General features: G+C 40.0%; 1 protein-coding gene across 2 annotated transcripts in view; it reads right to left on the minus strand.

The window, feature by feature from the left end:
* ADGRA3 (adhesion G protein-coupled receptor A3) overlaps positions 1-26,854 on the minus strand; it is a 114,979-nt gene that overhangs the window by 63,908 nt on the left and 24,217 nt on the right. Inside the window, exons 2-4 of one of the 2 annotated variants that reach the window (XM_019743915.2) lie at positions 18,736-18,807; positions 8,671-8,742; positions 3,408-3,479 (exon numbers count right to left, since the gene is read on the minus strand). In XM_019743915.2, coding sequence (XP_019599474.2) covers positions 3,408-3,479; positions 8,671-8,742; positions 18,736-18,807 — 216 coding nt within the window. The remainder of the gene's footprint in view (positions 1-3,407; positions 3,480-8,670; positions 8,743-18,735; positions 18,808-26,854) is intronic. The other variant, XM_019743916.2, reaches the window with a different exon arrangement.

Raw genomic sequence — 26,854 nt, forward strand, 5'->3', positions numbered from 1 at the left:
AGCAAACATTAATATAAGACCGGGAATATAATAATATAATATAATAAATATAATATAATATAATATAATATAATATAATATAATATAATATAATATCGGGTCTTATATTAATGTTTGCTCCAAAAGACGCATCAGAGCTGATGGTCTGGCTACGTCTTATTTTCAGGGAAACACAGTATAACTATCATTCACCAATTATTTCTTGCAGATTATTAAAGGTATAATTCTTAGTGGAAAAAAATACAGGCTTTAAACTGATCAAAATGCATTAAAAAGAAAAAAAGGAAAGCTTTCAGTTTGTAGACCTCCTGACAATTTCTCTGTAAATGACCTTTCCTACATGAAGGACAGAGACGTGTCAGAAGTCCACTACTGGTTCCCTGGATCTTTGGTCGGCCAGGTATTCCAGTGTTAGAGTGGGATGCGTGGGACCCTGTCAGCTTTGGCTTCACCTTTCTGGGACAGTCCTTCCCTGAACTTCTCCACCAACAGGCAGAGGTGAATACACAGAGTTAATCCGTTTACCTCCCTCCCCACACACACCCAAGTCTTCTGGAGCCTCTGACGCGTCTAAACAAAGTTTCCTTTTAATTTTTAAGCTAAACCTCCAAAGCCAACACCTGTTTCAAAATGATGAGAAGTCTGGGCGAGAACACGACAGGCTGTCTGCCAAGGTCTCATCCAGGCCCTGGGGCCTCCATTCCAGCCGCCTGGGCCAAGAGGCCCAGTCACTCTGAGATCCCACATTCCAGGGTCACCCAGGGAGTTCAGCTGCAGAGGGAGCAGAGGAAACAGCCAGAACACTGGTTCACTCTAGACGCCCTTCTTTTGTATATTTACTCTTTTGGGTGGGAGGCAATAATCTTAGAAATGTCCTACATGCCCCATTCCTCATCAGAGTCTGCTTTCTACCTGTTAGACTGAGAAAATAATATATTCTCCAAGTCTAAAATATAAATTGTTACCAGCTTTCATTCACAACCAACATGCGGCCGGAGGGCCCAGAAATCTGTTGACTGCAGCAGCCTGTACAAAGCACATACCCGAAATTTCTTGGTCCATAACTCTAGACCTATGTCAACCCAAGCTAGTATAAACAATTCTACTGCAATACATTCCTGAATGTCTTTTTTTTTTTTTTTTAGAAGGGGTGGTAGTGGTGGTGGTTTTGTTTATCTTTTTCTCCCCCTGCTAAACAATTAGTTCTTTTAATTTTTTAAAATTAAGATATAATTAACATGTAACACTGTGTTTGTTTTAGATGCACAACATAAAGATTTGATATATATATATATATAGTGAAATAATTACCACAATAAGTTAACATTTATCACTACACATATTTCACAATGTTTTACAAATATTACAATTTTTTTTTCTTGTGTGAGAACTTTTAAGAGCGACTCACTTTGTGTCTTTCAAATATACAAAATAGCATCGTTAACTGTAGTGACCATGATGTAAATTATATCCCCAGGACTTACTTATCTAATAACTGGAAGTTTATACCTTTTGACCACCATCACCCACTTTGCCCACCCCGATTCGTGAGTGTTAAGAAGCTACCTCAAATGCCAAGTTGTTTTGGGACAGGAGATAAAGGACATAAGTAAGGTATATTTCTGTATGTGCTATACATAGACTGTTGCATTTAAGAGTCACATGGGTTACAAAGTCATCTGCACCAACATGCAAAGGAGGAAGTTTGGTAGTGCTACTTTTATGGTTTAGAGATTCTCTTGGATAATAGTCCATTGTGTTTCATGACCTTGTAAATTCTCACAACAGGTGTCAGATAATTGGTAAAACAGTAAGAGATGATCCAAGCTCTAGAACTTCCAAAAACTTTAGCTTGTAAGGCAGGAATCAGAAAAAATCCTAAGAAACTAGTAAACTGCCTTAGCATAAACACTGTCCCACTCTGCTATTTTGCCTAAAGAACATTTGCTAATGAGTCAAATCCCCTGGCCAAAGCTATAAATCCATCTGGAACTAAAATCAACAGTAAACTCCTGACTCTTTTTCATTACTTAAGTCATAGCTATGTAAAAATAATAACACATTTTTTCTTCACAGATTCCTCATTTTGGCAACTCTTATACAGTCCTCAAAACTAAAACTACAAAACTCTCAAAAAGAGATAATAAATGCACTGAAATAAAATTGTTTGCAATCCAGTTACAAAATAGAAAAATGCAATCAATTTAATTTCAAGTTATGAATACATGAAATCAATCTTTTATTTAAAAATATAAATTAGGCCATATAGGCTTTACTCCAAAATTAGTGGGCACACTGGAAAATACTGCAAGTTTGTTAAGAGGCAGGAGTACTTTATTTTATTCTAACAATTGATTTGAAATCCTCTTCCTTACATTACAGATGAAATAATCTCACTACTTAAGGCCCATTAACTTTTTCAAAGTTAACTTGAGTGAAATAGAAGAAACATTCTAAAAAGCTAAAGAAACAGGCACAAATAATCCTTTATTAGAAATTCTATCTCAAATCCTGTACTCCATCCTGCACCCTATTCTCAAACTGCTCTTCCTTAAAATTTGATTATATGCCATTTTCCCACATAAATGTCTGTCAGTGACTTCCTATTGTTGAATCAATTCTAAGCCTCTGTCTGTTTTTCACACACTCCCATATAAAGCTCTATCATAGATAATAAGCCTTATAAATTCTTGTTACCGCCAGAGCCTCTCCATTTAAAAAATAAAATTAAAATATATGTGATGGCTTATACAAAGTTCTACATTTATATTATACATAAATATAAATATGTAATAATATACTAAACATAAACCTAACATACACATAAATAAGAGGTATAGTTAATTCAAATTTTAATTACTCTTCATAATAACTCTGAGGTACTATGAATCCTTTACCGATAAAAAACAGAAAAGCCTAGAAAAGTTAAAAGCATCCTAAGTCACAAGGTCAGAGGCATGATTCAAATGGTCATTTTACTAATACCGCTGGCCTTCTCCTTGACAAACTGACTTCGCTCTTCCACCTCTCAGCATCATTTGCAAGGCTTCTTTTCCTTTCTAAGGATCCAAATATCTGCCATCTTCTGGACTATCAGTTTGAGTTTCACCTCTTCCAAAAAACTTTCCCAGACCAACAAAGCTTTCAGCCATAGTTCTCAGTATGTACACATTCTCTGGGGCATATTATACATTGTGTGCGTTCACGTGTGCAGAAACATATTATTATGTTCTGATGACATTTTAACTACCTCCATGATTCAATTCCAAGCTACTTATCCCCCAACATTTCAGTCGCTACTCTACAGTTGCTACTTTAATATCAAACATATCATAGGTATTCATGAATATGTGGCTACTGGTTCAAATGTTTCCTTATATCTTAATAGGAAAGGAAGATGTACTTACAGTCTAACCAGATTGGTAAGTCCTCGAAATATGTCTGCATTCAGACATCCTATCCGATTATTTGTCAGATCCCTAAGGAGAAGGGGGAAAAAGGTGTCTTCAATTAGTTCTCTTTGTCAATGAAGTTTGCATACATTCAATATTCAAGAACAGCACCCAGGTATCATACAAAACCTTTCTTTTCAGCATCTCTGACATATTTACCTACCTCAAGTGAGAAACAGATGGCAACAAGGGAGGATATAATCCTTACTTTCGCTTACTTCTGGCACGCACAGACTAAATTTGTTTAATTATAGTGCCCTCGTATCTCAAGCATTTACTTCTGTGAAATGACTCAAGATAAAACTGGACTGGTACAAATGAGACTCAATCTATCTTACTGTCTGTGATACAACTCCTTAGATGACCTGCACAGTTAATTATGCTGGGCGAAGTGAGGGAGCAGAGCCCATCTCAGCCACCATCTAACAGACAATGGGTAAGAGGGCACATCATCAAAATAAATGCTGCAACTTTTTCTTCCTCAAGAACACTTGAAACTTAGTGCTTTCTATCTTCACTCTTTAAATATTCAGAAGTTTTGAGTGTAATGAAAACACAACTGAGTTAGCTTTTACTTTACAGATCTAACATTTAGTCTCCAAATCCAATTACGTTAACAATATCTAGACAATGGCCCAATTATTTATTTCCAGTCACTCCTAACTTCTTGCAGTTCCCATCAAATGTTAGTTTCTAAATGTTTTTCCTTCTCAATCCATGAAACTTTTTCCTTTTTATCTAGTGAAATGTTTACTAAACATTTTGTTCTTTCTTCATTAGTTTTCTTCACACCAAAGACAATGAACACAACTTTACTCTTTAATTAGGAGATTACAATTTAATTGGGAGATAATTGATAATTTCTGTAACCTTCAAATAAAATGGTATGGCTTTCATCACTTTTTATCAGTGAACTTAGTAAACTATATTGCAAGAAAACCCTAAAACAATGAATCTTAATTTTTATCAGTTCTTAGATTTGGAATTATTCATCACTTGACTCTCGGTAAAAGAATTAGAACAAGCTTTCTAGAGCAAACTTTCAAAATATTTTTATCACATTTTCTTCAATGTCTATATTATTTTTTGTAATGGAGAATTACACACTTTGAGTTATACTCTGAATTACACTCTTTAGAGAAGCAATTTGTACCACCCACTTCTAAACTAAAACTGATGGATTCTAAATTGTACACTTGGCAATGGAAGAAAATGTATTAGTCTGATGAGAAATTATAAGGACCCAGTATTTCAATCAGGTACCTAACTCACTAAGTTTTTCACTTAGATATTCTGTAGTTTAGGTAATCCTGGTATTCCATAATTTCGTAGCTCTGCTTTCCCTTTTTTATGGCAACTTTTGATAAAAGAATCTTAAGCAATACAACTATTTATCTGCACTTGCTATTCTCCAGCTCCTCAAACTATTAAAGCTAAGTATTTAATCGTGCAGGACTTTTTTTGTTTTTAATTCTAGCTGATTCTCCTTTTAATTCGGGTTTTACTGTTTAAGAAAATGAGGTATAATGTGAATTGTTGCTTAAACAAGCATTTCTGGGCTCTATTCATTATCTTGTCTCAATTCTGAGCTTTAAATGGTGTAATGACCATTGATTCTTTGGGGAACAATTTCATTATAGTGATATCTATTTAAAATGGTATTTAGGTATTGATAATGGGTGTTCATTTGAATTGAGAATCAGCTGGAATTTGTTGCTAAAGCAAAAAGACACTGAGTGGGTCTAGGTTTTACCTACTTCTGGTAGTTTATTCTGCAGAAAGCCACTTAATCTTCCTCATTCAAATATCTATAAAATAGAGGCAAAGGCATGGTACACTTACAAAAACATTTATGTGTGGCTGTCAAGTGAGATGCACAATTGAAATGAGTGATGTAAGGCCCCATAAGACACAGTTTCTGTATCTATAAGCAACTATCAAACATTACTACTGCAGCATACCTTTGTATTTCATTGAATTACGTATAAAGACTCTCTCAGCTTGCAAGCTGTATACTGTAAGTTCAATTACAAGTCAGCTGTTTGGAATTAAGAATATATTTTCTAGTGGGAAGAACATTAGAAGTAGCAATTACCTTCCTAGGCAGGAACACAAGAGACTACTTAATGTGTAATGTAATGAAAAAATGCGAAGGAAATGCCTGGCACAGTATTAGTAATTAAATGCTACTGAACAAGAAATTTATATATTTATTTTGCATGGCAGTACTTGAGAAATTATTACTGAAGGATAAAGAACTAGATGGAGCACGTAAGATACTCCGCAGTGTCCTTAAAACATCCTAATGAAACGGCTTTTTATTAACAATCCAGTTTCCTTCAACCCCGATCTTGACATGGAGGATACTGTTAGCATTAATTTTCCTAAAAAAATAAATAAATAAATAAAATAAAAAGGTTCCTTACAAAAAAGCTGTGAATACAGTGGTGTGGATCACAGAGAGGGAGAATAAGTGATCTTGTCTGGCTGTGTGACATCACAACACTCCCCTTGAGGGGAAAAAAAAATTGGAGGAAAAATATTCTAGACGTTCTCACACTTCAGCATCAGAATCACCGGGAGAGATGGTTAAACAAAGACGGTCTGACCTCAGCTCTAGAGTTTCTGAGGGCAGGTCGAGCCCCTACACTCAGCTTCCTACTTGGGGACTCGTGTTCCCAGGCACAGGTTCAAACTGCCCCATCCAAAGATGACGTCAGTCTGCCCTGGTAAGAAGCACAAAGACAGTGCCTTGCTGTTTTAAGTCCAGCTCATTTAGCTGCTGCCTCTCCATGGCCGCACTCCGTAACCCCTGCCGGTGCCAGTCTGGCTGAGTCCTAACTGCTTCTAAGACCCTCAGCAGCTAATCTCTAGCTATCGCTCCATCTCTCTGTAAGTAGAGTCAAGCTCACATCCAGGCTCTTGTTTGGTGCATGTGACACCACCAGGCTGCAATCCCTCCAGGGGTTCCCGAGTTATTTTGTGTCTCTGTAGCCTGGCTCCTCACTGTTGGGCACAGAATGGACTCAAGGATGTGTGTGCAATGGAACAGATGCTGACCTTTGTCTTCCCACTTCACGTCATTCCGCCTAGTTGATACTACTTTTACTGAACTCTAAACCCTGCTCCACTGCACCTCTGATGCCTACCTATGCCCATCTCCACCACCCCTCCCCACCGCCGACTCATATTCCTCATTTAAAACTCTGGTTTCCATGAAGACCAGTGACGTACCCCAGATGGGCTAGTGTTTCTGACCTGTTTCATTAGAAAGCTTTCACTGGAAAACAGTGAGGAACAGAGTGGATGGGGAAGAAGAAAACTGATGAGTAGCCTGATCTCCTCCAGACATCCGAGCTTCTTTCCCTGAGTCCACACAAAGCCCGAGACACACGATGGACCACCATGCCCATCCTCAACAAGGATTGTGGTAATAAAACCCCTATTCCAGAGTCTGACTGAAATTTTAAGTAATGTTAAAAGACTAAGAGAGAATCCTTTAACTCCTACTACGCTCCAGCACTCTGATTCTTACGACCGCCCAAGAGGGGGAACTCAGAGGAGAGCTAGAGAGAGTAAGTTTTAGACGAAAGATAATTTTACTTGCCAAAGTAATCTTAAAAAATAAAAATAAAAATATTGCTGCCAAAATAGCATGGCCAATTCTTATAACTGGATCTGACTATAACAATGAACAAGATTTGAATGACAGAATAAGAGATATAAAATGTCAAAAGTAAAAGCATTAGAATGGAAGGCTAGTGTCAACATCTAAGTAAGTCACGGCATGATTAAACTAAGACCAAGCACAGCTGGTTTTATTATATATATACTATAGAAAACAAGATATAAATAATACCCAGGTACCTTGAACTCTTAAAAAAAAACCAAATAAATAATAAGAAAGCGTGATAGAATGGTAGAATGGAGGGGTGTAGAAGGGGAGGGAGAGAGGGAGACAGAGAAAGAGAAAGAGAGAGGGGAAGGGGTGAGGGAAGTGGGGGGAGAGAGAGAGAGAGACAGACAGACAGACAGACAGACAGACAGACAGACAGACAGACATGGGTGAAAAGATGATGTTGGACAATGAAAGCATGGAGCTAGTATCTCTCCCCATCATCTTCTGTCCCTGGTTTTCTGCACCTAAGTGGTTTCTCCTTACAGTCATCAGAAATATTCTGAAACACCAATTTGATTATGTCAAGTCCACAGTTAAAAAGTTCTGCTAGTGCCCCGTCTAAAGAACAGATTTGGAATTGTTTAACATGGCTGTAGGCCCTCAAAGCCTACCAACGCCTCAGTCCCTCCCTGACCAGCCGTGCCTCCCGACCTTTCCCCCTTTGTACTTTATGCTCTGGCCAAAGAACTAAACTATTGCTCTGTGACACATGTTCTTGCACACCTATGTCCACTCTTCTATGATTCTTCACGACAAGGAACAAGGGCAAATCTAAAGGTAGGTTGCTCTTGTGGCAGGCAATTCCCTTTGCAGGTGGTTCCTCCTTTCCCTGGCTGATTCCTATTATTTTATCTGTTATAGCACATGGGCATGATGTATTTTCATTATCTATGTGTCTCTAAGAATCAGTGAGCTCTTCCGGAGAAGTCAGAGTACGGCAAGCAGCCAGCATGTAATAAATATCTTCAGAAGGAATAAGGGAGGGCAGAACCGTCCCCACACTTGAGTGTAGGGTTACTTCTTAACTATGAGCATGCTTACATCGCAACTAGGAAACAGCACAAGGGGTGGGGGTGGGGGGAGGGGAATTTTTAGCTTCAGAATTAATAAAATCTGGTCTTTAGGTTTTGGAATACTGCATAGATAAAATATACATGAAAATGACAAGACTTTAGATCATTCACAGAATGGGGCCTCAACTCATATGGCTTTTACAACAGAAAGAGTTTGAATGCATTCGTAACTTGAAAAACATCGACAGATGATGACAGCTGGCAAAGCCAAATACGGCAATGACTTTATTAGCATAAGGGGATACAACCATCTACCATGAAACAAACCAAATTATTATACAAATTAACAACCTTCTAAGCTACTTATATTAAATACTCTATTTTCTATCATAGACCTGGTCAGGTGAACTTCTAAAATTTACTAAAAACCCTTTTTTTTTTAAATGGTGTTAAAGCTTAAAGTAGGTGAACAGCTAGTTATAAAAGAAACAGTTCAAATTCACAAGCAAACAATTCAAACACTTACAATCTTTTTAGCGACGACAGTCCCCAAAAGGCACCTGGGTCTATACTACTAATAAGATTATTTCGGAGGTCCCTGTTAAAAATAAAATAAAAAGTTATTTACATACTAACACTCTAACAAGTATTTAGGCACACTGCACTTACCTGCTATACAGAAAACGATAATAATGGGAGGAAACTGACGCCAAAAAGGTTAAGTGAGGACCACCCGAGTAGTAAGTGGCAGAGCCAGAGTTCAAGTTCAAGAAGGCTGGTTCCAAGGTCATTTGTTTTGGTAAATATAAGACTAAAGGTATATGTTAAAAAAGATATGTGTAGCATAATATTATTCAAATTCAAAGTTACCACTCAACTACAACCCTATACATTATTTCTACAATTTCTTCCTTAGGACGTCATACTTTAGTTACCAAAATAAATCAGTGCTGTCCTCCGGGTGCCTGGTTCGGCTGAAGTCTCCCAGTTCACCCCATACAAGAGTTCGGTTAGACCTCAGAGAAAGCTGACAGCATCAGGAACGCTCAGAAACAGAACTGAGCCCGTTTCCCAGACCCCATTCCAACCAGTGGCTGGCCCACTCCAGCACTGCCAGACACCCAAGGTGGGTGTCACTTACTCCTAACCTTGCCCACTGTAGTTCTCAGTGGCCTCTGGTCATCGCTCAGGGCACCTGGAGTCAGACTGTGAACAGAAACTCTTTCCAATGCCTCTTCTCCCTTTCTTCTTCCTTCTTTACCTAACAATGGCAACTCTGTCTCTTCCGGGTAAGTGTGAGCTCCCGCTCCTCACAATTATACATGGGCTTAAGGATGCAGAGTTGGTGAAACAACCAGAAATGCAAAGCAAAGCTCATTACAAACCCAGGGTAGCAGGTACCTCATGGGTTCCTTTAGTTCCTGACTCAGTTGAGATTTTTAAGGGCCTTCCTGGAAGGAGATCCTGGACCACTGGTGCCACCTGTTATCACAGCACTGAGGTGACAAGTCTCTGGGATCTTTTAAGCCTACTGCTCCATTGTGGGCATTCTAGCCCGTGCCCAGGCAGTCTAAGTGACTTTGAGAAAATGCCTCAGTGTGCCTTCTCAGACCCCTCCAACTCAGAAAGCATTGGACTTCCCTTGTCTACCTGTGCATGAGACAAGCACTCCAAAGGCCTTACTACAGTGGGCGCTGATCCACGCGTCTTCTTCCATCCGATTAGGGAGGCACATTCAATTTACTGTCCCATCAGCTAATGAAAACTGTTTTGAAGCATGGCCCACTTCATAACACGCTTTTATTTTTCCTATCGTTGTTTCTAACAGCTCATTCTAACTGTCGCTATAGACAAGTTACAACACTGGGCTTGGTTTCTAGGTTTCTTGAAATCTCACAAAAATATCCTGATGAGATGGCCCTCTGCTCATCGCAGGGGTAGTCAGTTATTTACTGTGAGCCGATGTCCTTGATGTGTCCTTGTCATTGGCTTCCACACTACCCACGCTGTTCATACGTGGGGAGAGAGACAGATGAGGAATTTGGAGGAAAGCTTCTGTGGAGGTACAACCGGTGAATCCTGGGAACGGCGTGCCCTCCAGCAGATCCTGCTCCGCCTTTCCCATGCCTTAATCCCACGCTGGCACATCAGGCATTCTTCAGTAGCTAGGGGCAGAGCTGCAATTCCATCCACGCTCCACCCCACCCCCCCAAATCAGAGCCAGGATGTTCTAAATAAAACTGGACATCCCCCGGTACTCTGCAAGTCTTAAAAAAAAAAAAAAAAAAAAAGGAGACGACTATCAAACATAGTATAAAATCTATGATCTGATTACCATCACAAAATAGGGACTCCATTAATGGCAACTCAAATTTTATATTTCACAAGAAGGAAAAGCTCTGTCAACGATGGTACCTGCCCTCACGTTTTTGGTTTCTGAACCCCAGCCTCTAAGATATTTTCCAAATAAAGTAACTGAAAATATCTGAATAGGCCAAGAAGCTTCAGGTAATACATATGGATGCTGATTAAAAAGTGTTAGAAGAAATTTAGATAAAGTCACAAATCCTACCCATCTCTCAGGACTTCCAACCAGCCTGTAAGTTCTCCCCTTAACTGTGAGTAAAACAAATGGTCCCTGCTGTAGCAATTTCAACAGCAAGAGAAAAATCATGCAGGAAATAAATTCCCTGCTATAAATACCATGGCCCAGTATCCCTTGTCCCCAGATACCTGACCGGGGGCCCAAGTGGCTGCTGTGGCAGACACCAACTGACAGCAGCACTACACTTGCTTCTCCACATGCAACTCTCCCCCGCCAGCTTTCTCCTGACCAGCTCCCAGGAGCCACTCCAGGAAGGCCGGAAGTGAGCCAGGGCATGAACTGGCCCTGGGAAGAACCCTCACCCCAGTAGGGCGCAGAGTGCAATACTCCAGCTTCCGGGGGCCTGAGGTGTGTTCCACTCAGGCACCACATGGCAGCTTCCTTCCCTTCCCTCTCACTGTCCCACTCCCAATTCTGAGAGCTTTCTGGGACCCCGTCCCAAATAAACCACCTGACCTCAAAATCTCATCTCAGGATGTGCATCTGGGGAAACGCAGGTTAAGATACTAGCCTGGTAAGGTGAACCCACCAGCACCCAGGCCACGTGTTAACATCCAGTGCACAGACCTAAGGAAACTCTCCCCAGCCATTCCATTTTGGGGGCTTATGGCAGAAAGGGAAAGACTAGAAGTCAAAAGTACAAAAATGTTCGGGTAGGTAAAAGTGGGGGAGGGTTCTAACTAAACAAGATTCCACAATTTAACACTGATAACAGCTATGACTGCTATCAATTACTTACTTAAGTCACTGTGCTAAGCATAGTTTCTGGGGTTTTTTTGTTTGTTGGTTTTTGCAGCCTTCTGTCTTGCTTTGGAGGGAAGTGCCCCTGCTTCTCCCCCAGAGCATATGGTGCAGACAGTGCTTAGAATTCCCAGCATCACCCCTCCAGGTGTGGCACTTGATCAACCCCTGTCCAGATTTTTCAGATACTCAAGCCCTAGTAATTGGCATGACTACACGACCTTGGTCTAAGCAAACCTAGGACCTGGGGGAGGAGATCATTTCCATCGGTTGGATTAGAGGTGGAGGTGCAAGCCTGGAATTGTTAGTAACCCTCTTGTTACCACGATAGAAGAACTTGTCTGATGAAGCCAACAGACAAAGAAAAAGAATGAATACTGAGCCACTGGATCCAGCCAAGCCTGAACTCCAGCTCTCACCCTGGGCTCCCCAGTTACACAAAAAAATTCAGTGAGTTAGTGTCTGTCACTTGTCATCCCATTAAAATGTCACAAACAATCGCAGGAGGTATGAGGAATCTCATGTGCAGAAAGATTATAAAATTTGGCCAAGTTCTTGGTATTAAGAAGTGGCCATGTCAGAAGTCAGGGTTTAAGTATATCTTTCTGACTGACACAGTAAAGATTTAATAAGGAACCATGTAAATTTATACCTAAGGCAAGAGGGAGACCGGTAAAGCAAACATGCCAGAAATTGTCCAGGATTAAATCAAGGTTCTAGAGATTAAAAGAAAAAACTTCTGTATATGTTTGAAAAAAATTTTAAGTTGAAAAAAATACCATATGTGGTATTGTCCATCCATCCAACTATGTCTGAAAGCCACCCATCCTCTCCTTTTCCTCACTGTCATCACTCTAGCCCAGGTTATATGCCACACAGTTCCAACTTGTATCCTTGCCTCTCTTATCCATTCCCCATTTAAAGCGATCTTCCAGAACATAAACCTGATCGTGTCTCTGTGCTGGTGAAATCCTCCAAAAGCCCCACAGTCCCCTGGGAAGAAAGTTCAGACTCTTTGAAGTAACATACATGGCCATCCATGGCCCTGCTTTGCCCATCTTCTCAACTCCAACTCTCACTTCCCATTCTGCCTCAACACCTTCCTTTAACACTCAGTCTCTCTCTCTCTTCATATATACCAGTCATATTTTGAGATGTTTCTAGAAAGAGACATTATTTCTCTCACCTCTAGACCTTTGCACGTGGTTTCTGCGTCCCTGATGAATCCCAATCTCCCCACCCCACAGCCTCACCCCTGTCCTGCTTCTCCTGTCTGATTCCTACTCATCCTTTAGGCCTTGGTGGAAACACCATTCCTTCTTCCAGAAAAAATACCTCTGAATAACAGTGCCCTGTGGTGGCCCTATCATGGCCTCAACACACTTTACTCTGATTGCTTAAACCAAGAGACTGGAAGTTCCACAAGGGTAGGGTCCATGTCTGTCTGATCAATGAAAAGGAGGGAGGGAGACAGACAGACAGACAGGCAGACAGACACTGGGTACAGAGAGGGTGGATGGACAGTGCTATGGTCTGAATGTGTGTGTCTCCCCTCAAATTCCTACGTTGAAATCCTAACTCCAAAGGTGATGGAATTAGGAGGTGGGGCCTCTGGGAGGTGATGAGGTAAGGAGGGCAGTGACACAGCAAAAGAATGAGATTAACGCCCTTACAAAAGAGACCCCAGAGGGCTCCCTCCTTCTGCCTCCTCCCACAATATGAGGGTTCAGTGAAAAGACAGCCAACTAGGAAGTGGTGCCTCACCGGATCTCTGACTGCCCGATTCCAGATTTGTGAGAAATAAATGTTGGTTGTGTGTAAGCCACCCACTTTCTGGTATTTTGTTATGGCAGCCAGAATGGAGTAAGATGGATAGATAATAAACGGATGAAAAAGTAAACCGTGGCTGAGACAAAATTATATGACCTGAACTTTACTACAAAAATCTTTTTAATAAATTATGGTTAGCCACAAAATCATTAAAATATTCATAAAGTCAGACAACGTAGAGACGACTGCGTATCACTCATAGCCACTTATACTTCTCAATAAAGGTAGAGAACTATGATGTATGCAACTGACCTTCAAATAATTCAGCAAACAGGTGTATGTGTAGGGATATTCCAATAGAGATAAAAGACAGCAAATTGTTAATAATTATTGAATCTGGGTGAGTACATTGGTGCTATGGGAGATTACTACATTATTCTTTCCATTTTCCTGGAGGTTTGAACATTTTCATTATAAAAATTAATTTTTGTCCCCAACTTTTTAAGTCCCAGGAAGTGCAATCAATCATCGGACCCAATGTATTAGTTCCTGTCTCCCCTCTCCTACTGATCCCAAGCCTACACCACAGGGAGATAAGATTTTCGGAGATAAAATTCAATCAGGATGGGTTTGACTTGCATTGCCTAACCTAAAAATCTCTGCAAACAGAAATATATAATGTCACTTCCATTTTTTAAAAACATATGTTTCCCTTTTCAGATTTTAAAAAGCATCTTAGAACAGGAAATGATTTAGCTAAAGCACTACATAAATTTGTGGTCCATGATGTACTGCATGTGTTTCTACAAAATACCTCTCATGAATAACTAAGTACTGTAATATGATTTAAAGATACATTTTTTCTTTAATAATAAAAAAATGCCTGACATATGATATAACATTTAATAACAGCCATATTAATCAAGCATTGCCAAAAGATATTTATAGTCAGATGCTCTCATTTAACATCCCCATGACCAACCCCCAGCTTCCCTAGTGAACATGAGTCTAACGTTAGGATGTAGAACGAAATCTGAATAGGCTGGATCATTAAAACATAAATGAAAAGGTGCAATAAAATTGCTTCAATGAAATTAAGGAAATATTCTAACAGTTCTTAGAAAAAGAGCTACTTGCTTCTTCAGGAAGGACTACAAATATGTCAGATACAATGCTTTTTAACTGCAGCTATCTGAAACCTCTTCTCAAAACACCTTCAATAATAAAGAAAATAATTCTCTGGCTTTACAGGAAATCAAGAAGTAAGGGAGCCTTGGTGGCTGGTTCCATCCATCTCTCAGATCCACCCTTCTTCAGGTCAGCTTTGCCTGCAGGCTGACCCTCACTCAGGATATCATATCCCAGGTCCAAAACTCACCTCCCAACACAAAGACATGAAAAAGGGTGGAGACTTTCTTCTTGAATCTCCTCGGGAACTGGGAAATCCTTCTCTGAAGCCTCAAAGCTAACTCCTCCTCCTCTCTTATTGGCTAAGACCGTCTGTCAATCACTAGAAAGAGATGCTTTGGTGACCTAGACCCATCATTTGGGGTGCAATGCTCACTGAGGGTCAGACACAATGGACCACTGTGCAATTCTAGGGTCAGTAATTAGAGTATAGGGAAGTGTCGCTGAATTCTGACAAATATGTAACACAAGAATGACAATACTATAAAATGAAGAGAGAAGATGGAAGGGAGGAAGGAGGGACGAATGAGTGCCTTGATGAATGGATAAATAACAGAAGTTCCCAATTCTAAACAGGCTAAATAATCTAAAAATACAAAAAAAAAAAAAAAACACACACAAAACCCCCAAAATTGAGGGAAAAATTTATAGGAAGCATAAATTTCAGGCAATTCTTTTAATAACAATATACAGTTCACCCTTGAACAACATGGGTTGTTGAAGTCCTAACGCTTAGTACCTCAAAATGTGACTGTATATGGAGACAGGGTCTTTAAAGAGGTAATTAAGGTAAAAGTGAGGTCATTAGCGTGGGCCCTAATCCAGTGTGACTAGTGTCCTTATAAGAGGAGGAAATGTGGACAGTGACACAGAGGGAAGACCACGGGGAGGCACGGAGGATGGCTATCTATAAGCCAAGGATCTAGAACACACCCTTTCCCTCATGACCCTCAGAAGAAACCAACACTGACGGGCACCTTCATCTTGAACTTCCAGTGTCTCCAGAACTGAGAGAAATAAACTTCTACTGTTTCAGCCATCCCGCTGTGGTGCCTTGTTCTGGAGCCCTGATACCGGCTCATACAACCACTATCCTTACAAGACTGTGTCTGAAATATAGAGAGCCTAGAAAAGTTCTGTAGTCTGCGGAGTCCTAGGAGAGAAGCCACCTAGATACGCCCTGGACAGCGTGCTGAGACCCACAAGTAAACCAGAGTCCGTAAGAAGAATCCTACAGTGAAGAAAACCACACCAAGCGTAACTCGAGTTGACAGACACCAAGGGAGAGTTATCCTTGGGGTTCAGTCACAGGAAGAGGACAGCAGGGCAGGAGGCAGAGTAGGTTAGTAAGTTAGGTAACCAGGTAGAGAGGGAAAATAAGGAGAGCTAGGAGAACAGTACAAAGTATGAATCAAAAGATTATGTCCGGAGATGGGAAAGAAATTACTAAATTGATAGAGGCGTTCCCTGAAAATTAGCAAATCAAATCAAATCAGAAAATAGCAACACAGTAAAAACCGTAACTAGGACAAAGCTGGTGCTGGGCTCTGGGGGGAGGAAAGCTCCCAGCCCGCTTCCATTCCCAGAAACCTCGGTACCAACACCCATTTCCATGCTCAGGAGGAAGAATGGGCTGTTCTAGGCAAGGCTGAGAAGACATTAATTCATCAGCCTTTGATCATGAATCCTCCCAAAAGGGTCAAGCAACTAACTGACGACGATGGGATCTCTCTGGTCTACCCTGTGCTCTGAAAATTCAGCGACACGAAGGCCAGTGGTGTTTCCACAGGAAGCCGGCCAACCTCCGTTCTCTGACCTGCTCCACCACCAGTCCCAGCAGGAACCTGGAGAAGGATCTGGGCTCAGGCCCAGAGATAGCGGCGCCCTACCGATAGGGTGACCACTGGCTGTGACCTCTGTCCCTCTCTCCTCCCCTCTCAGGGCCAGAACAGGCACAACCCAGGCCAAACCGGGAGCAGGACAGCCTCTAGACTAGACGTACAGCCATCCTTCCTGATGACAGGGGGGAGATTCCTCTCCCAAAGCCCCAAGCAAATCTTAACTCAATTAAATGGGGTCAACTGTGCATTGCCGAGTCAGCGCCTGTCATGCAGGGGGGGCAGGTGGGGTCTCAGCTCCCGCTCCCCACATAAGAACGCAGGATAGGATGAGGCCAAAAGGAGCCATGGATAGGGGAGTCACACCACTATATTCTCGCTGGCGGCTGGGTTGGAGACACAGGAAGCAGGAGCCACACTGTCCGCAACCCGCCATCCTAACTGCAATCCGCGCTTGCCAGCCAGCCACCATCTTCTTGCTAGCTCCCATTTTCTTCTAGCGTAGCCACGGCAGTTATATTAGTGGCCAGTGGGTCACTGGTTATAGCTGACAGCCAACTAGCCACAGCTGATGGCCATCCAATCACAGTTGATGGCCATTTACTACCCAAGTGAGCACCTTTCCATGTGAGGGTGAGAGCCTGGAAACTGCACTCCTGGCTCTGTCCCCACAGCGACCATGGAGTGTGGGCGAAGGACTGTCGTTATGGTCAGGCCTGGAGGGGCTGCCAGCATCATGTGCTACTTGAAACAGCACAGGAATATTTGAATGAAAACAGCAAAATCAATCAATCAATCAATCAACTAACCAATCAACCAATCAGAGAATTAGGCACTGCTGCCTAATTCTCTGATTGGTTGATTAGTTGGTTGACTGCTGGGCCAAGCACATTTTGTTTGTGTGTGTATATACATATGCGTGCATATAGGTGAATATATATACATATTTCTGTGCACACACTTGTATGTAAATATGAATGTACCGAGTGTATTGCTATATATGTTATATAAATGCATATATATAACCTAACTCAAAGACATTAGAAAACTATGAAAAGAAGAGACATATGCAAAAGGAAGAGGAAGAACATAGATGGTATATCATAAATCATACATCAGTGATGAGAGCAATAGTCCTGTGGGAGGGACTGCAGTTGACGGAAAAGCCAGTAGGTGAAATGGTCAAGGAAAGGCTGCCTAGAAGTAGAGAAGGAGAAGCAGAGCAAAGAGAGCTAAGAAAATGAGGACAGGCTGCTATTCAACAGAAGTGGAGAGGTTCACAGTGTGGTTCCCTAATGCATTCTGAGATGTTTTCCTTAATGTATGAGTAACATGGGAATTAGAAACACGGTCCTAGAATAGCACTGAGAACAAAAGGCAAGATACATACCATTGTGCATAATTCACCAAGGCAAAAAATGAGTGCGACCTGTTACACATCCGATCGTAAGCAAAACTAGACCTAATTGCTAAGCAAAACACTCTGATTCACATTCAGAGACATCTGGATAAAATATCAAAGTTTCTCTAAAAGTTTTCCCCTTGATGTGCTTTTTAAATTCTACTTGATTATTTTATGGGGCATACACACTTCATGACAATTTCAAAACAGCATCTGTGCTTTAAAAGCCAGTGGCCAGTAATCTATGATCGGTGGCCCTTTTTGTAAACGAAGTCACCTCCACATTGATTCATATATTTATTATCTATTGCTGCCTCCTAATTACAATGGCAAAATCCAGTCACTGTGACAGGGACTTTATGGCCCACAAAGCCTCAATGATGTGGTAAAGAATGTCACATACATTTATATAATTAATCAACTTACATAAGTTGAATACTTATTTAAAAACTGGAAACTTAATACAAAACGCGTCATGTGATCTATAAAATATTGGCCCTTCACAGACAGTTTGCCAATCTCTGCTTTGCCTAGTGGCTTCTTTTAAATTTATTTTTCAATTACAGTGGACATATTATGTTAGTTACAGGCGTACAACATAGGATTACACATTTATCTGCCTTACAGAGTTAACCACCCCGATGAGTCCAGGACTCATCTGGCACCACACAATTATTCCAATATTATTGACTATATTCCCTATGCTTTACTTCACACCCCATGACTATTTTTACAACTGGAAATGTGTGCTTCTTAATTCCTTTCACCTTTTTCACTCATTCCACCAACCCCCTGCCATCTGATAACCATCAATGTGTTCCCTGTATCTGTCAATTTGTTTGCAGGTTTTGTTTTCTTTTTTCAGATTCCACATATGAGTGAAATCATAGCTAGTTGTTTTTTAAAACTCAATTCTTGAATTTTTCCTAATAAAATGTTGGGAAAACTCAATTTTTGTTTTGAAAAGTTGGGAGTTTAGTAATAGATTTACAATGAAAATGCATTAAGTAAAATAACAACAAAAGGCAGTAACAAAAGAATACTCACAATCTTTCAAGGAGACTTAGCCCAGAAAATGAGCCGTTCTTCAGCTCGGATATTTTATTGTTACTCAGAATCCTAGAATGACAGAAAAATAAAATGTAGGTTGCCTATTATACGTACACCATCAATATAATATCAAAGTAATTTAGCTCATTATGTTTAAAGCTATGAGGAATTCTAAGATGTCTTTAATTACACCCCCGCCCCCAATTTTTGAGGTGCCTGACAAAAAAAGGTGCTTCCTTCTTTTTTTGAGACACCAACTAAAAGAGCTCATTCACACCTGTTCTCTTAAATTGTCCCTGTCACACTGAACCAAAAACTTTAAAATAAAGAGCGAGAACTCAACACAAAATAGCTCTCAGTTCGTTGTAAGAACAAAGAATACCACATACATTTATATAATTGATCACTTACATAAGTTGACCACTAATTTAAAAACTGGAAACTTAATATAAAAATGTGATCTATAAAATATTGACCTGACAAAGAAATAACGTATCCTCTAGATATCACTTCACTTATGCTGAATATCACTTGTATACAAATCTACATGCCTATACGTGTGTTGATGGACTTTCCGCATCCACTCACATACAGACAGATATAAATAGTGGTGTCACAGTATTATATGTCAAGTATCAGGACAATGTTCTTAAAACTAGGAACCAAAAACAAAAATTTATTAAAACAAGTCGGAGTTGAGCCACCCCCAAGGCAGAACTCGCCTAAGAAGAGACTATGTCTACATGATCTTCCTTCCTCTCTAGGCTATGTAACTATGCACCTTTTGAAGCTTAAATACCAATAAAGAATTTCCATAAATAAAGTGAAACTACTAAAGCTACCTGATTTGGGCTGTGGGGATATCAAGGTAAGAACGTGAGAAAACCAAGGCATAGAAGAGTTACATTAATAGCACAAGACTGCACTGGCAAATGGCAGAACCAGATGGGGACCCCAGGAAATCTCTACTCCAAACCCCACGTTATCCAACATGGCATCTTGGGCAGAAAGTTCTCCATCACACACAGTATCGCACAACCCAGGAGCACCCCCCACACGGGGTCCAAGGTTGGGTGGTGAACCCCTCTCTCTCTGAGACAGTACAACACAGCAATTCTATATATATACAAATGATAACAGAATACCTCTGGGTCATAAGATTTCAGGTACATTTTTCTTTTGTCTACTTTCATTATTAAAAAAAAACACCCACCTTTAATTATTTGTATTAAAACAAAAATACCCATCTGACATCTGATTTTCTTTTGTAGCAGAATTGAAAAAAAAAAAAAATCCCTACCCATGCAGATAAATATTTTAGCGCGTGTTTTGTGGGATGATTATTAGGAGATACTCTAGTCAAATACACCTGTGTCAGAAGCCCAGTTCTATCATTTTCAAGTGACTCTGATCTTGGACAAGTCACCCCAACTCTGTGTACCAGTGTTCCCTCATTCATAAAAGGGGAAGAATAGTACCTACCTCATAAACACTAGAGGGAAATTAGAAAATGCACGACACACTCAATGCATGACACTCAATGAGTGTATATTCATTACATTTCTACTTCTATTTCCCTGGTGCTAAGACACACACCCTCCGTCATTTTAATGTATCTTGCAACCAACGTATATTACCGTGTAGTGTTTGGCCTCTCCCCAAAGCTGTTACTAAAGCAAGGACAGGCTTCAACCATGGGAACCAAGAAAACATCATCAAAAACATTCCAATTCAAATATAACACCATGTTTCCTAATCAGAATTGCAAAGGTTTTTTAAAGTGAGGTAGATGACACAGGCAAAAGTACTCAGACTGGCACATGCCCACAAAGGTCATTAGAACAAGCTTCCCCGAGCAGCCTGGCTGGCAGTGCTCACCTCAGCGCCTGCCACCTCCCACTTAGGGCAGCAACCCTAAGCTAACAAGTCACCAATCTGACAAGTATATTCACTGACCTATTTCAGCATGACTTGTAACACAAAAATTAGAAACTACCAAAGAGGTCACTTCATGTAAGATGGAGAATTAAACTGTGGTACATCCAAACAACAAATTTTCACGCATCCATTAAAAAATGATTCTTTCAAAGGAAACCTGATGAAAAGGAAAATGCTTACAATCAGTTTCAAAGCAAACCACAAAACTGATACCATTGACAGAAAGGGATCTAAGCAGCGACCATCAAAAAAAGAGAGAAGAAATACATTAAAATGATCACTCTCTTAGTGATGAGGCTTCCAGTAGTTCCTCTTTTATTCTTTATATTCTTGCAGCTTTTTTTTCAACATCTAGAAAATGACTCTTATTTTTAAAATATTTTTCTCCTGATGATAAACATAGGAATCTCCATAACTAAGCATAGCTTAACATTGAATTAATTTTGAATGCAATTATATCTTAGCAATAAAACCTAAAGTAAGGACTACTTTATTTATACTTTGAGATGAAAGATCCGTGTTTATTTATATTAAAAAACTGCTTATGTGGTGACTGTCTGCAACTTAGCAGGCCCTTAAAGTAGCGCGAAGACCAATGGTGATGACAGCCGGAGTCCAGGGTTATAACGGAGACTCCACCAGTAATAAATGATTTCGTTTGTAACAGTCGCTCCACTTTTCTAGGGAGCCTTCAACTGCATCACTTTAAAGATGGAAAAAAGTAGATAAGAATGCCCACCAAAATTTCTCCTAGCTTCTTTTAATTTTATATAATTATTCGTATTTTAACGAGCAAAGCTGACAAACTGTATGATGACCAAGAATTTATAACCGATTGACCAAAAACAGGAAAACGAGACAATCTCTCAAGCTCCGTGGCATGAGTGCCCTGTTCCTGAGTGAAGAACGCAACCCAAGTATGGAAGTGGCCTGTGAAAAACTGCCAGGGTGGTGACTGAATTACATTCACTGCATTCACTATTGCTTCAGCAAAAGCACTGTCATTTGCTCAGTCATAAAGGCTTTAGTACAATAAATGATAGATTTTATTGAGGAGAGTAAAAAGACATTTCATCACACTTAAAAAGTTATAACTGTAACCTTAGAAATATAGTTTACAACCTCATGTTAATATATTCAGTCTACACATTACTTGACGTGTTTAAGGCTTCTGTGCAAGCAAACGGGACCAGTATGAATAAATCTACTCGGCAGACAGCTTTTATACTCAATTTTGAGACGGGGGGGACTGTGCAACCAGTAAATGCGTAATATGTATCATTACAAACCTAAAACCCACTCATAATCAATATTTTTGCTGACATGTTTGAAACTTCAAACTTTCTAGGAGGTAACTAAATGAAAAAATATAAAGCTTGACCAAAGTCATAAAGCTTATACACACCCATTTCTGTTCTATACTAATGATGTTAACACTGCATGATCTATAGACGATGCTTAGGAATGCTATTCTGGACTCCCGTCTCTTGAATTTCCACAAGTTTGATGTCCACTGCTATCATTTAACACAGTACCAAGGTAGTTCAGTATATCATTTATGCTAAAACATGAAAAAAGGAGTAAGACTTAACGTGAACATGTTTTGTTGTTCTTAAATCAAAAGTTTACGGAGCAGAAAGAAATAAAAATTAAGTATTACAAGTTCTCAGTTGCTTGCTAGTCCAAGTCCCCGAAAGGAAAGCTGTTAACAGCACCCACGCCCTGTATGGCAGAAGGCAGAGACTCATTCTCCTTTTGAGAGGCAATGAAAATATATTTCAAGAGCACTAAATATTCAGACCAAATGTTAGGAATATAATTCTTAAAGTCAACCACTGGAGGGAAAAATCAGATTGAGGGTTATTATTGCAGTGGGTGGAATGGTGGCCTCCAAAAGACACACCCATCCAGAGCCTGTGCATGTGACCCTCACTGGAAAAGGGTGTTTGTGATGTAATTAAGTTAACGGTTTGGGGAGGAGATTATCCTTGGATTAGGGTGGGACTTAAATCCAAGGACAAGAGCCCTTAAAAAAGAGGCGCAGGAAACTCAGAGAAGGTCCTGTGAAAAGGAAAGCCAACTCAGACAGAGAAAAAAAAAGAGAGAGAGAGAGAAAATGGAAGGCAGGCAGATTGAGAAGTTAGAAACTAAAGATTTTCCAGACCTACGGGAAGGAGCAAATAGGATTACACTTGAAACTGTAGTACATTTTAAAAACTTCATTTTAATATTTTTAAACTCATAAGCAATGTTAAAAGATAACAAATATTTACAACAACTATCAAAAACAAAGCCCTAATTTCCTAAATATACAAAGAGCTCTTAAAAACACACACACAGCCACACACAATAGAAAATGCAGCCAAGATCCTGAACAGATAGTTCGATAAAAGTAAACACCAGTAGATCATAATCATATAAAGAGATACACAATCTCGATCATGAGAGAAACGTAAATTAAAACTAAAACAAGATACCATAAATCAGAATGGGGGAAAAATGCGCTAACACATTTTTATATTCAGAGAAAAACAGCCACTCATATTTTGCTATAAATCAGCACAATCAGTATGGAGAGCAAAAATACAAAGTAATCCATTAATTCCCCTTCTGGAAATTTATCCTGAAGATATACTTTTGCAAAATATATTACATGTTCCATGTTGTATAATTGTATATTTATATAACAAAATTACTTATTGCATTACTGTTGGTAAAAGCTGATGACTGCATATTTAGATTGGTTCCAGTGATACAGGACTGGTAATCCACAAAGTGAGCTACCATGCAGATGTGGGGAGAGGATGCCCTGAGGTATTCATCTAGAAAGATCAGAGACATACTCATATGAGGACTGAAGGCGTGCCATTCAAATATTAAGTTTCCATTCCTTGACATTTCTAATTTGCTCAAGGAATACAAATTGTAGTCATGCAATTTGATTCTGTATATTAGATTGATCATGTAGGATAATACCTGTTACTGCTCCATCTTTATCAAGTACAAGATAAATGGACAGTATAGGGAGGCCATGCTTTTGAGTCACTAACTTCAATGGGCATATGGCCTAAACGAGTGGAACCGCTCGTGGTAAGCCAGATCAGGAATGTTAACTCCACAAAAATAACTTTTTAGTGTTTTGCTCCATTTATCCCACTAATGAAAACTGGTTACTCCCCAAGTTCTTCCATGTTCTAGTCCAGGGGCAGCCAAATCCAACCCTCCACCTGTTCTCCTGACAGACCATGGGCTCTAAGAATGCTTTTCATATTTCTAAATGGTTAAAAGAAAATAAAAAGAATAATGTTTTATGACACATGAAAATTACATGAAATTTAAAAGTCAATGTACTTCAAGTTTGATTAGAACACAACCATGCCCATTCATTTACAAATTGTTTACAGCGGCCTCCATGCTATGATGGCAGAGCTCAGTGGCACCAACAGACAGACTAGCTGGAAAGCCTAAGACAGTTACTATCTGGCCCTTTATAGAAAAAAATCTGCCGAATCCTGTTGGCATGTACTCTGACCAGTTTATTCTCTTTTTTTCAGGCAAATGAATATCAAGTGCTGATTTCTGAATTAATTCTTCTCAGCAAATAATAAGAGTATCTACTGGATTTCAAAATTCCCAATCAATTTAAATAATCTTTAGTTTAAAAATCACATTTAATTCCACATGCCATCAACAAATACACACATTTGGTCCTAAGTATTATTAGTTTGCTCACCAATGCGTCCTCCTCTTAACTGCATTCATTCATTATTCATTCAGTCATTCATTCCCGCAGAAAAGACTGGGTTGTATACTTCAGTTCTTGTGTGTCAAGAAAAAGTTTTGCTCTCGCTTTGTCACGTTATCTTGTTTTAACAGCGCTTCTCATCATCTGAAATAACTCTGGACAGGTATTTGCGTATTTACTACGCTTCCCATGACAAGGTCAAACCCACCAAGTGTAGACATCTTGACCGTCCCTGCATCCCAACAAAAAACATAACAGTGGATGTTTGAGTGATTCCACTGTGCAGCCACACGCCTCTGTATGAGGACACAGTCACTCCTCACAAGAACCCAGTGGTATCAATCCTATTATTTTCTCCCAAACGATAACAACAAAACTTTCAAATTAAAGTAACATGCCCAGGTCCACACTCAGACTAAGTGGCAGAGTTAGAGTAACCGTAGTGGCTGTGGATGTGGGCTGCTCAGAGCGCCCTTCCAGAGAGACCCTGTGCAGGAGAGCAGTTCGCCAACAGCCTCCAGCCACAGCTGTCTAGAGGCTCTGCCTCCGTTTCCAAGCAGAGGCCACCCACTGTGCAGGCGGTGCCAGCCAAGGACTGAGTGCAGCACTGGTAAGAGCACTCTCCATTTCTGCCAGTACAGACTCCCTGATGGGCAGTCTCTGCACCAGAGCTTCCTGTCAGTGGCACCTGGTGTGAGGCCCCTCCTACCCAACTGTCCTCCCTTCCCCCGCTCCTTCCACACGTGCTAGACCAGCAGCCCATTCCGCACAGGCTTCCCAGCCCCACATCTGCTTTGTCTCCCTGTGTTTTTCAGTGAAGTCCCCCAGTAAAAACCTTATACTTCTAACCTCACCTTGGCATGTGCTTTCCAGAGGATCCAACAGACAAGATGCCCACAATATCTGTTCAATAAATGAATGAAATAAAAATACAGCTGGGTTTAAGGTACAATGGTCAAAGATCCCTCTCTACAGAATTAATGATACGAAACCTATAATGCCGTGGCATCCAGCAGTACAGATGAGAAATATAAATCTCAGCCTCACGCTCAGTCTTTCTTCTCTCCGAGACTTACGAAAACTTTTTTTGGGGGGAATCAAAATTTCTACCAGAATATGTCTACTTTTCTTCTCAGGACGTTTCAATAAAAGTGTCCTAAGACCCTTTTTTTCTACATTTTAACCTTCCACAAACTAGGACCATCTTAAAATTGATATCAAAAGAAATTTCCAGCTGCCAGGAAAAGGAGTAAGTTATGAATTTAACCGTGGTTGTCACTGTTGGCACACACACAAACTGTGGTTGAATTTTAAGTTGGGATCCTTAATTATGGCTTAATGTTTATACATTAAGGTTTCATATGATACAGCACTGAAATAAAAAGTTGTGTAATAGAAGATTGCATAGTTTATGGCAGTCAGCGTAATGAAAGGCAGCAGAAATGTTAAATCTTTCAGAATTTAACATTTGGGAGAAGCTGGTGGGATTCATTCATGTGCCGTGGGAGAACTATCACTCAAGCAGCTCACATCTCTCATAAGCTGCCAGCTAATTTATAAGGAAAGCAGTTAAACTTCCAGTGATGTGTGATTAAATTTGGAAGGGGGGAAAAAAAAGCTTGTGAAATTAACCTAGTAACAAGTACAAACAAAACCTTAGCTTCCCAGATATACAAATTATATTATCAAGACTAAAGACACAAAAGAAAAAATTCAAGATCACTTTTCTGAAAGTCTCAGTGGGTTATAATGTGTACATCATACTGTCAATAGTTTAAAACATGTATCATTCTTACACAGGAAAAAAAACAACTGTTAAAGCAAAGACATAATATGTTAATAGCAAAATCTAGTAAATCTGGGTAAAAAATATAGAGGTTGTACCTATTATTCTGATTTACCTATTATTCTAACTTTCGTGTTAAGTTTGAAATTATTTTCAAACAAGCAGTGTAAAAAAGTTTAGTGTTAAAATGATGCTACGCAGAACAAGAACGACTGAGTGAATCAGAAGAGCTCTGATGAGAAGGCTGGTGTTGACTGAAATCGGCAGAAGTGATTGTTTGGGGTACGGGCAGGAAAGCCAGCTCATGCAAGTGCTGCCTCTCCTGTCGCTGAGAAGCTGTTTGGAAAGAGGCATCTGACCTTTGATGGCATCTCAGAATCAAAGAAATAGCTGCTGCTTTTTCCTTCTCCATTGGGTCCTCATCTCCTAGACGCACCCTTCACAGCTTTTAATTCTGCTTCCTAATTGTCACCTGAAACCTTTTGCTTTGAATTCGGGAAGAAATCCTCTGCTCAATTTTCCAGACCACTAATTCTCTATGTCCTCAGCAGTTCCCACTTTGCTCAGTAGATCCCACCTACTGCCACAGCCCGAACTTTCTAACATTACAACCTTACTGTTAACTCCTTTTTTCAACAGCTCTTTTC

This window comes from Rhinolophus sinicus, linkage group LG02, assembly GCF_036562045.2.
Source record: "Rhinolophus sinicus isolate RSC01 linkage group LG02, ASM3656204v1, whole genome shotgun sequence".
NCBI classification, from domain to species: Eukaryota; Metazoa; Chordata; class Mammalia; order Chiroptera; family Rhinolophidae; genus Rhinolophus; species Rhinolophus sinicus.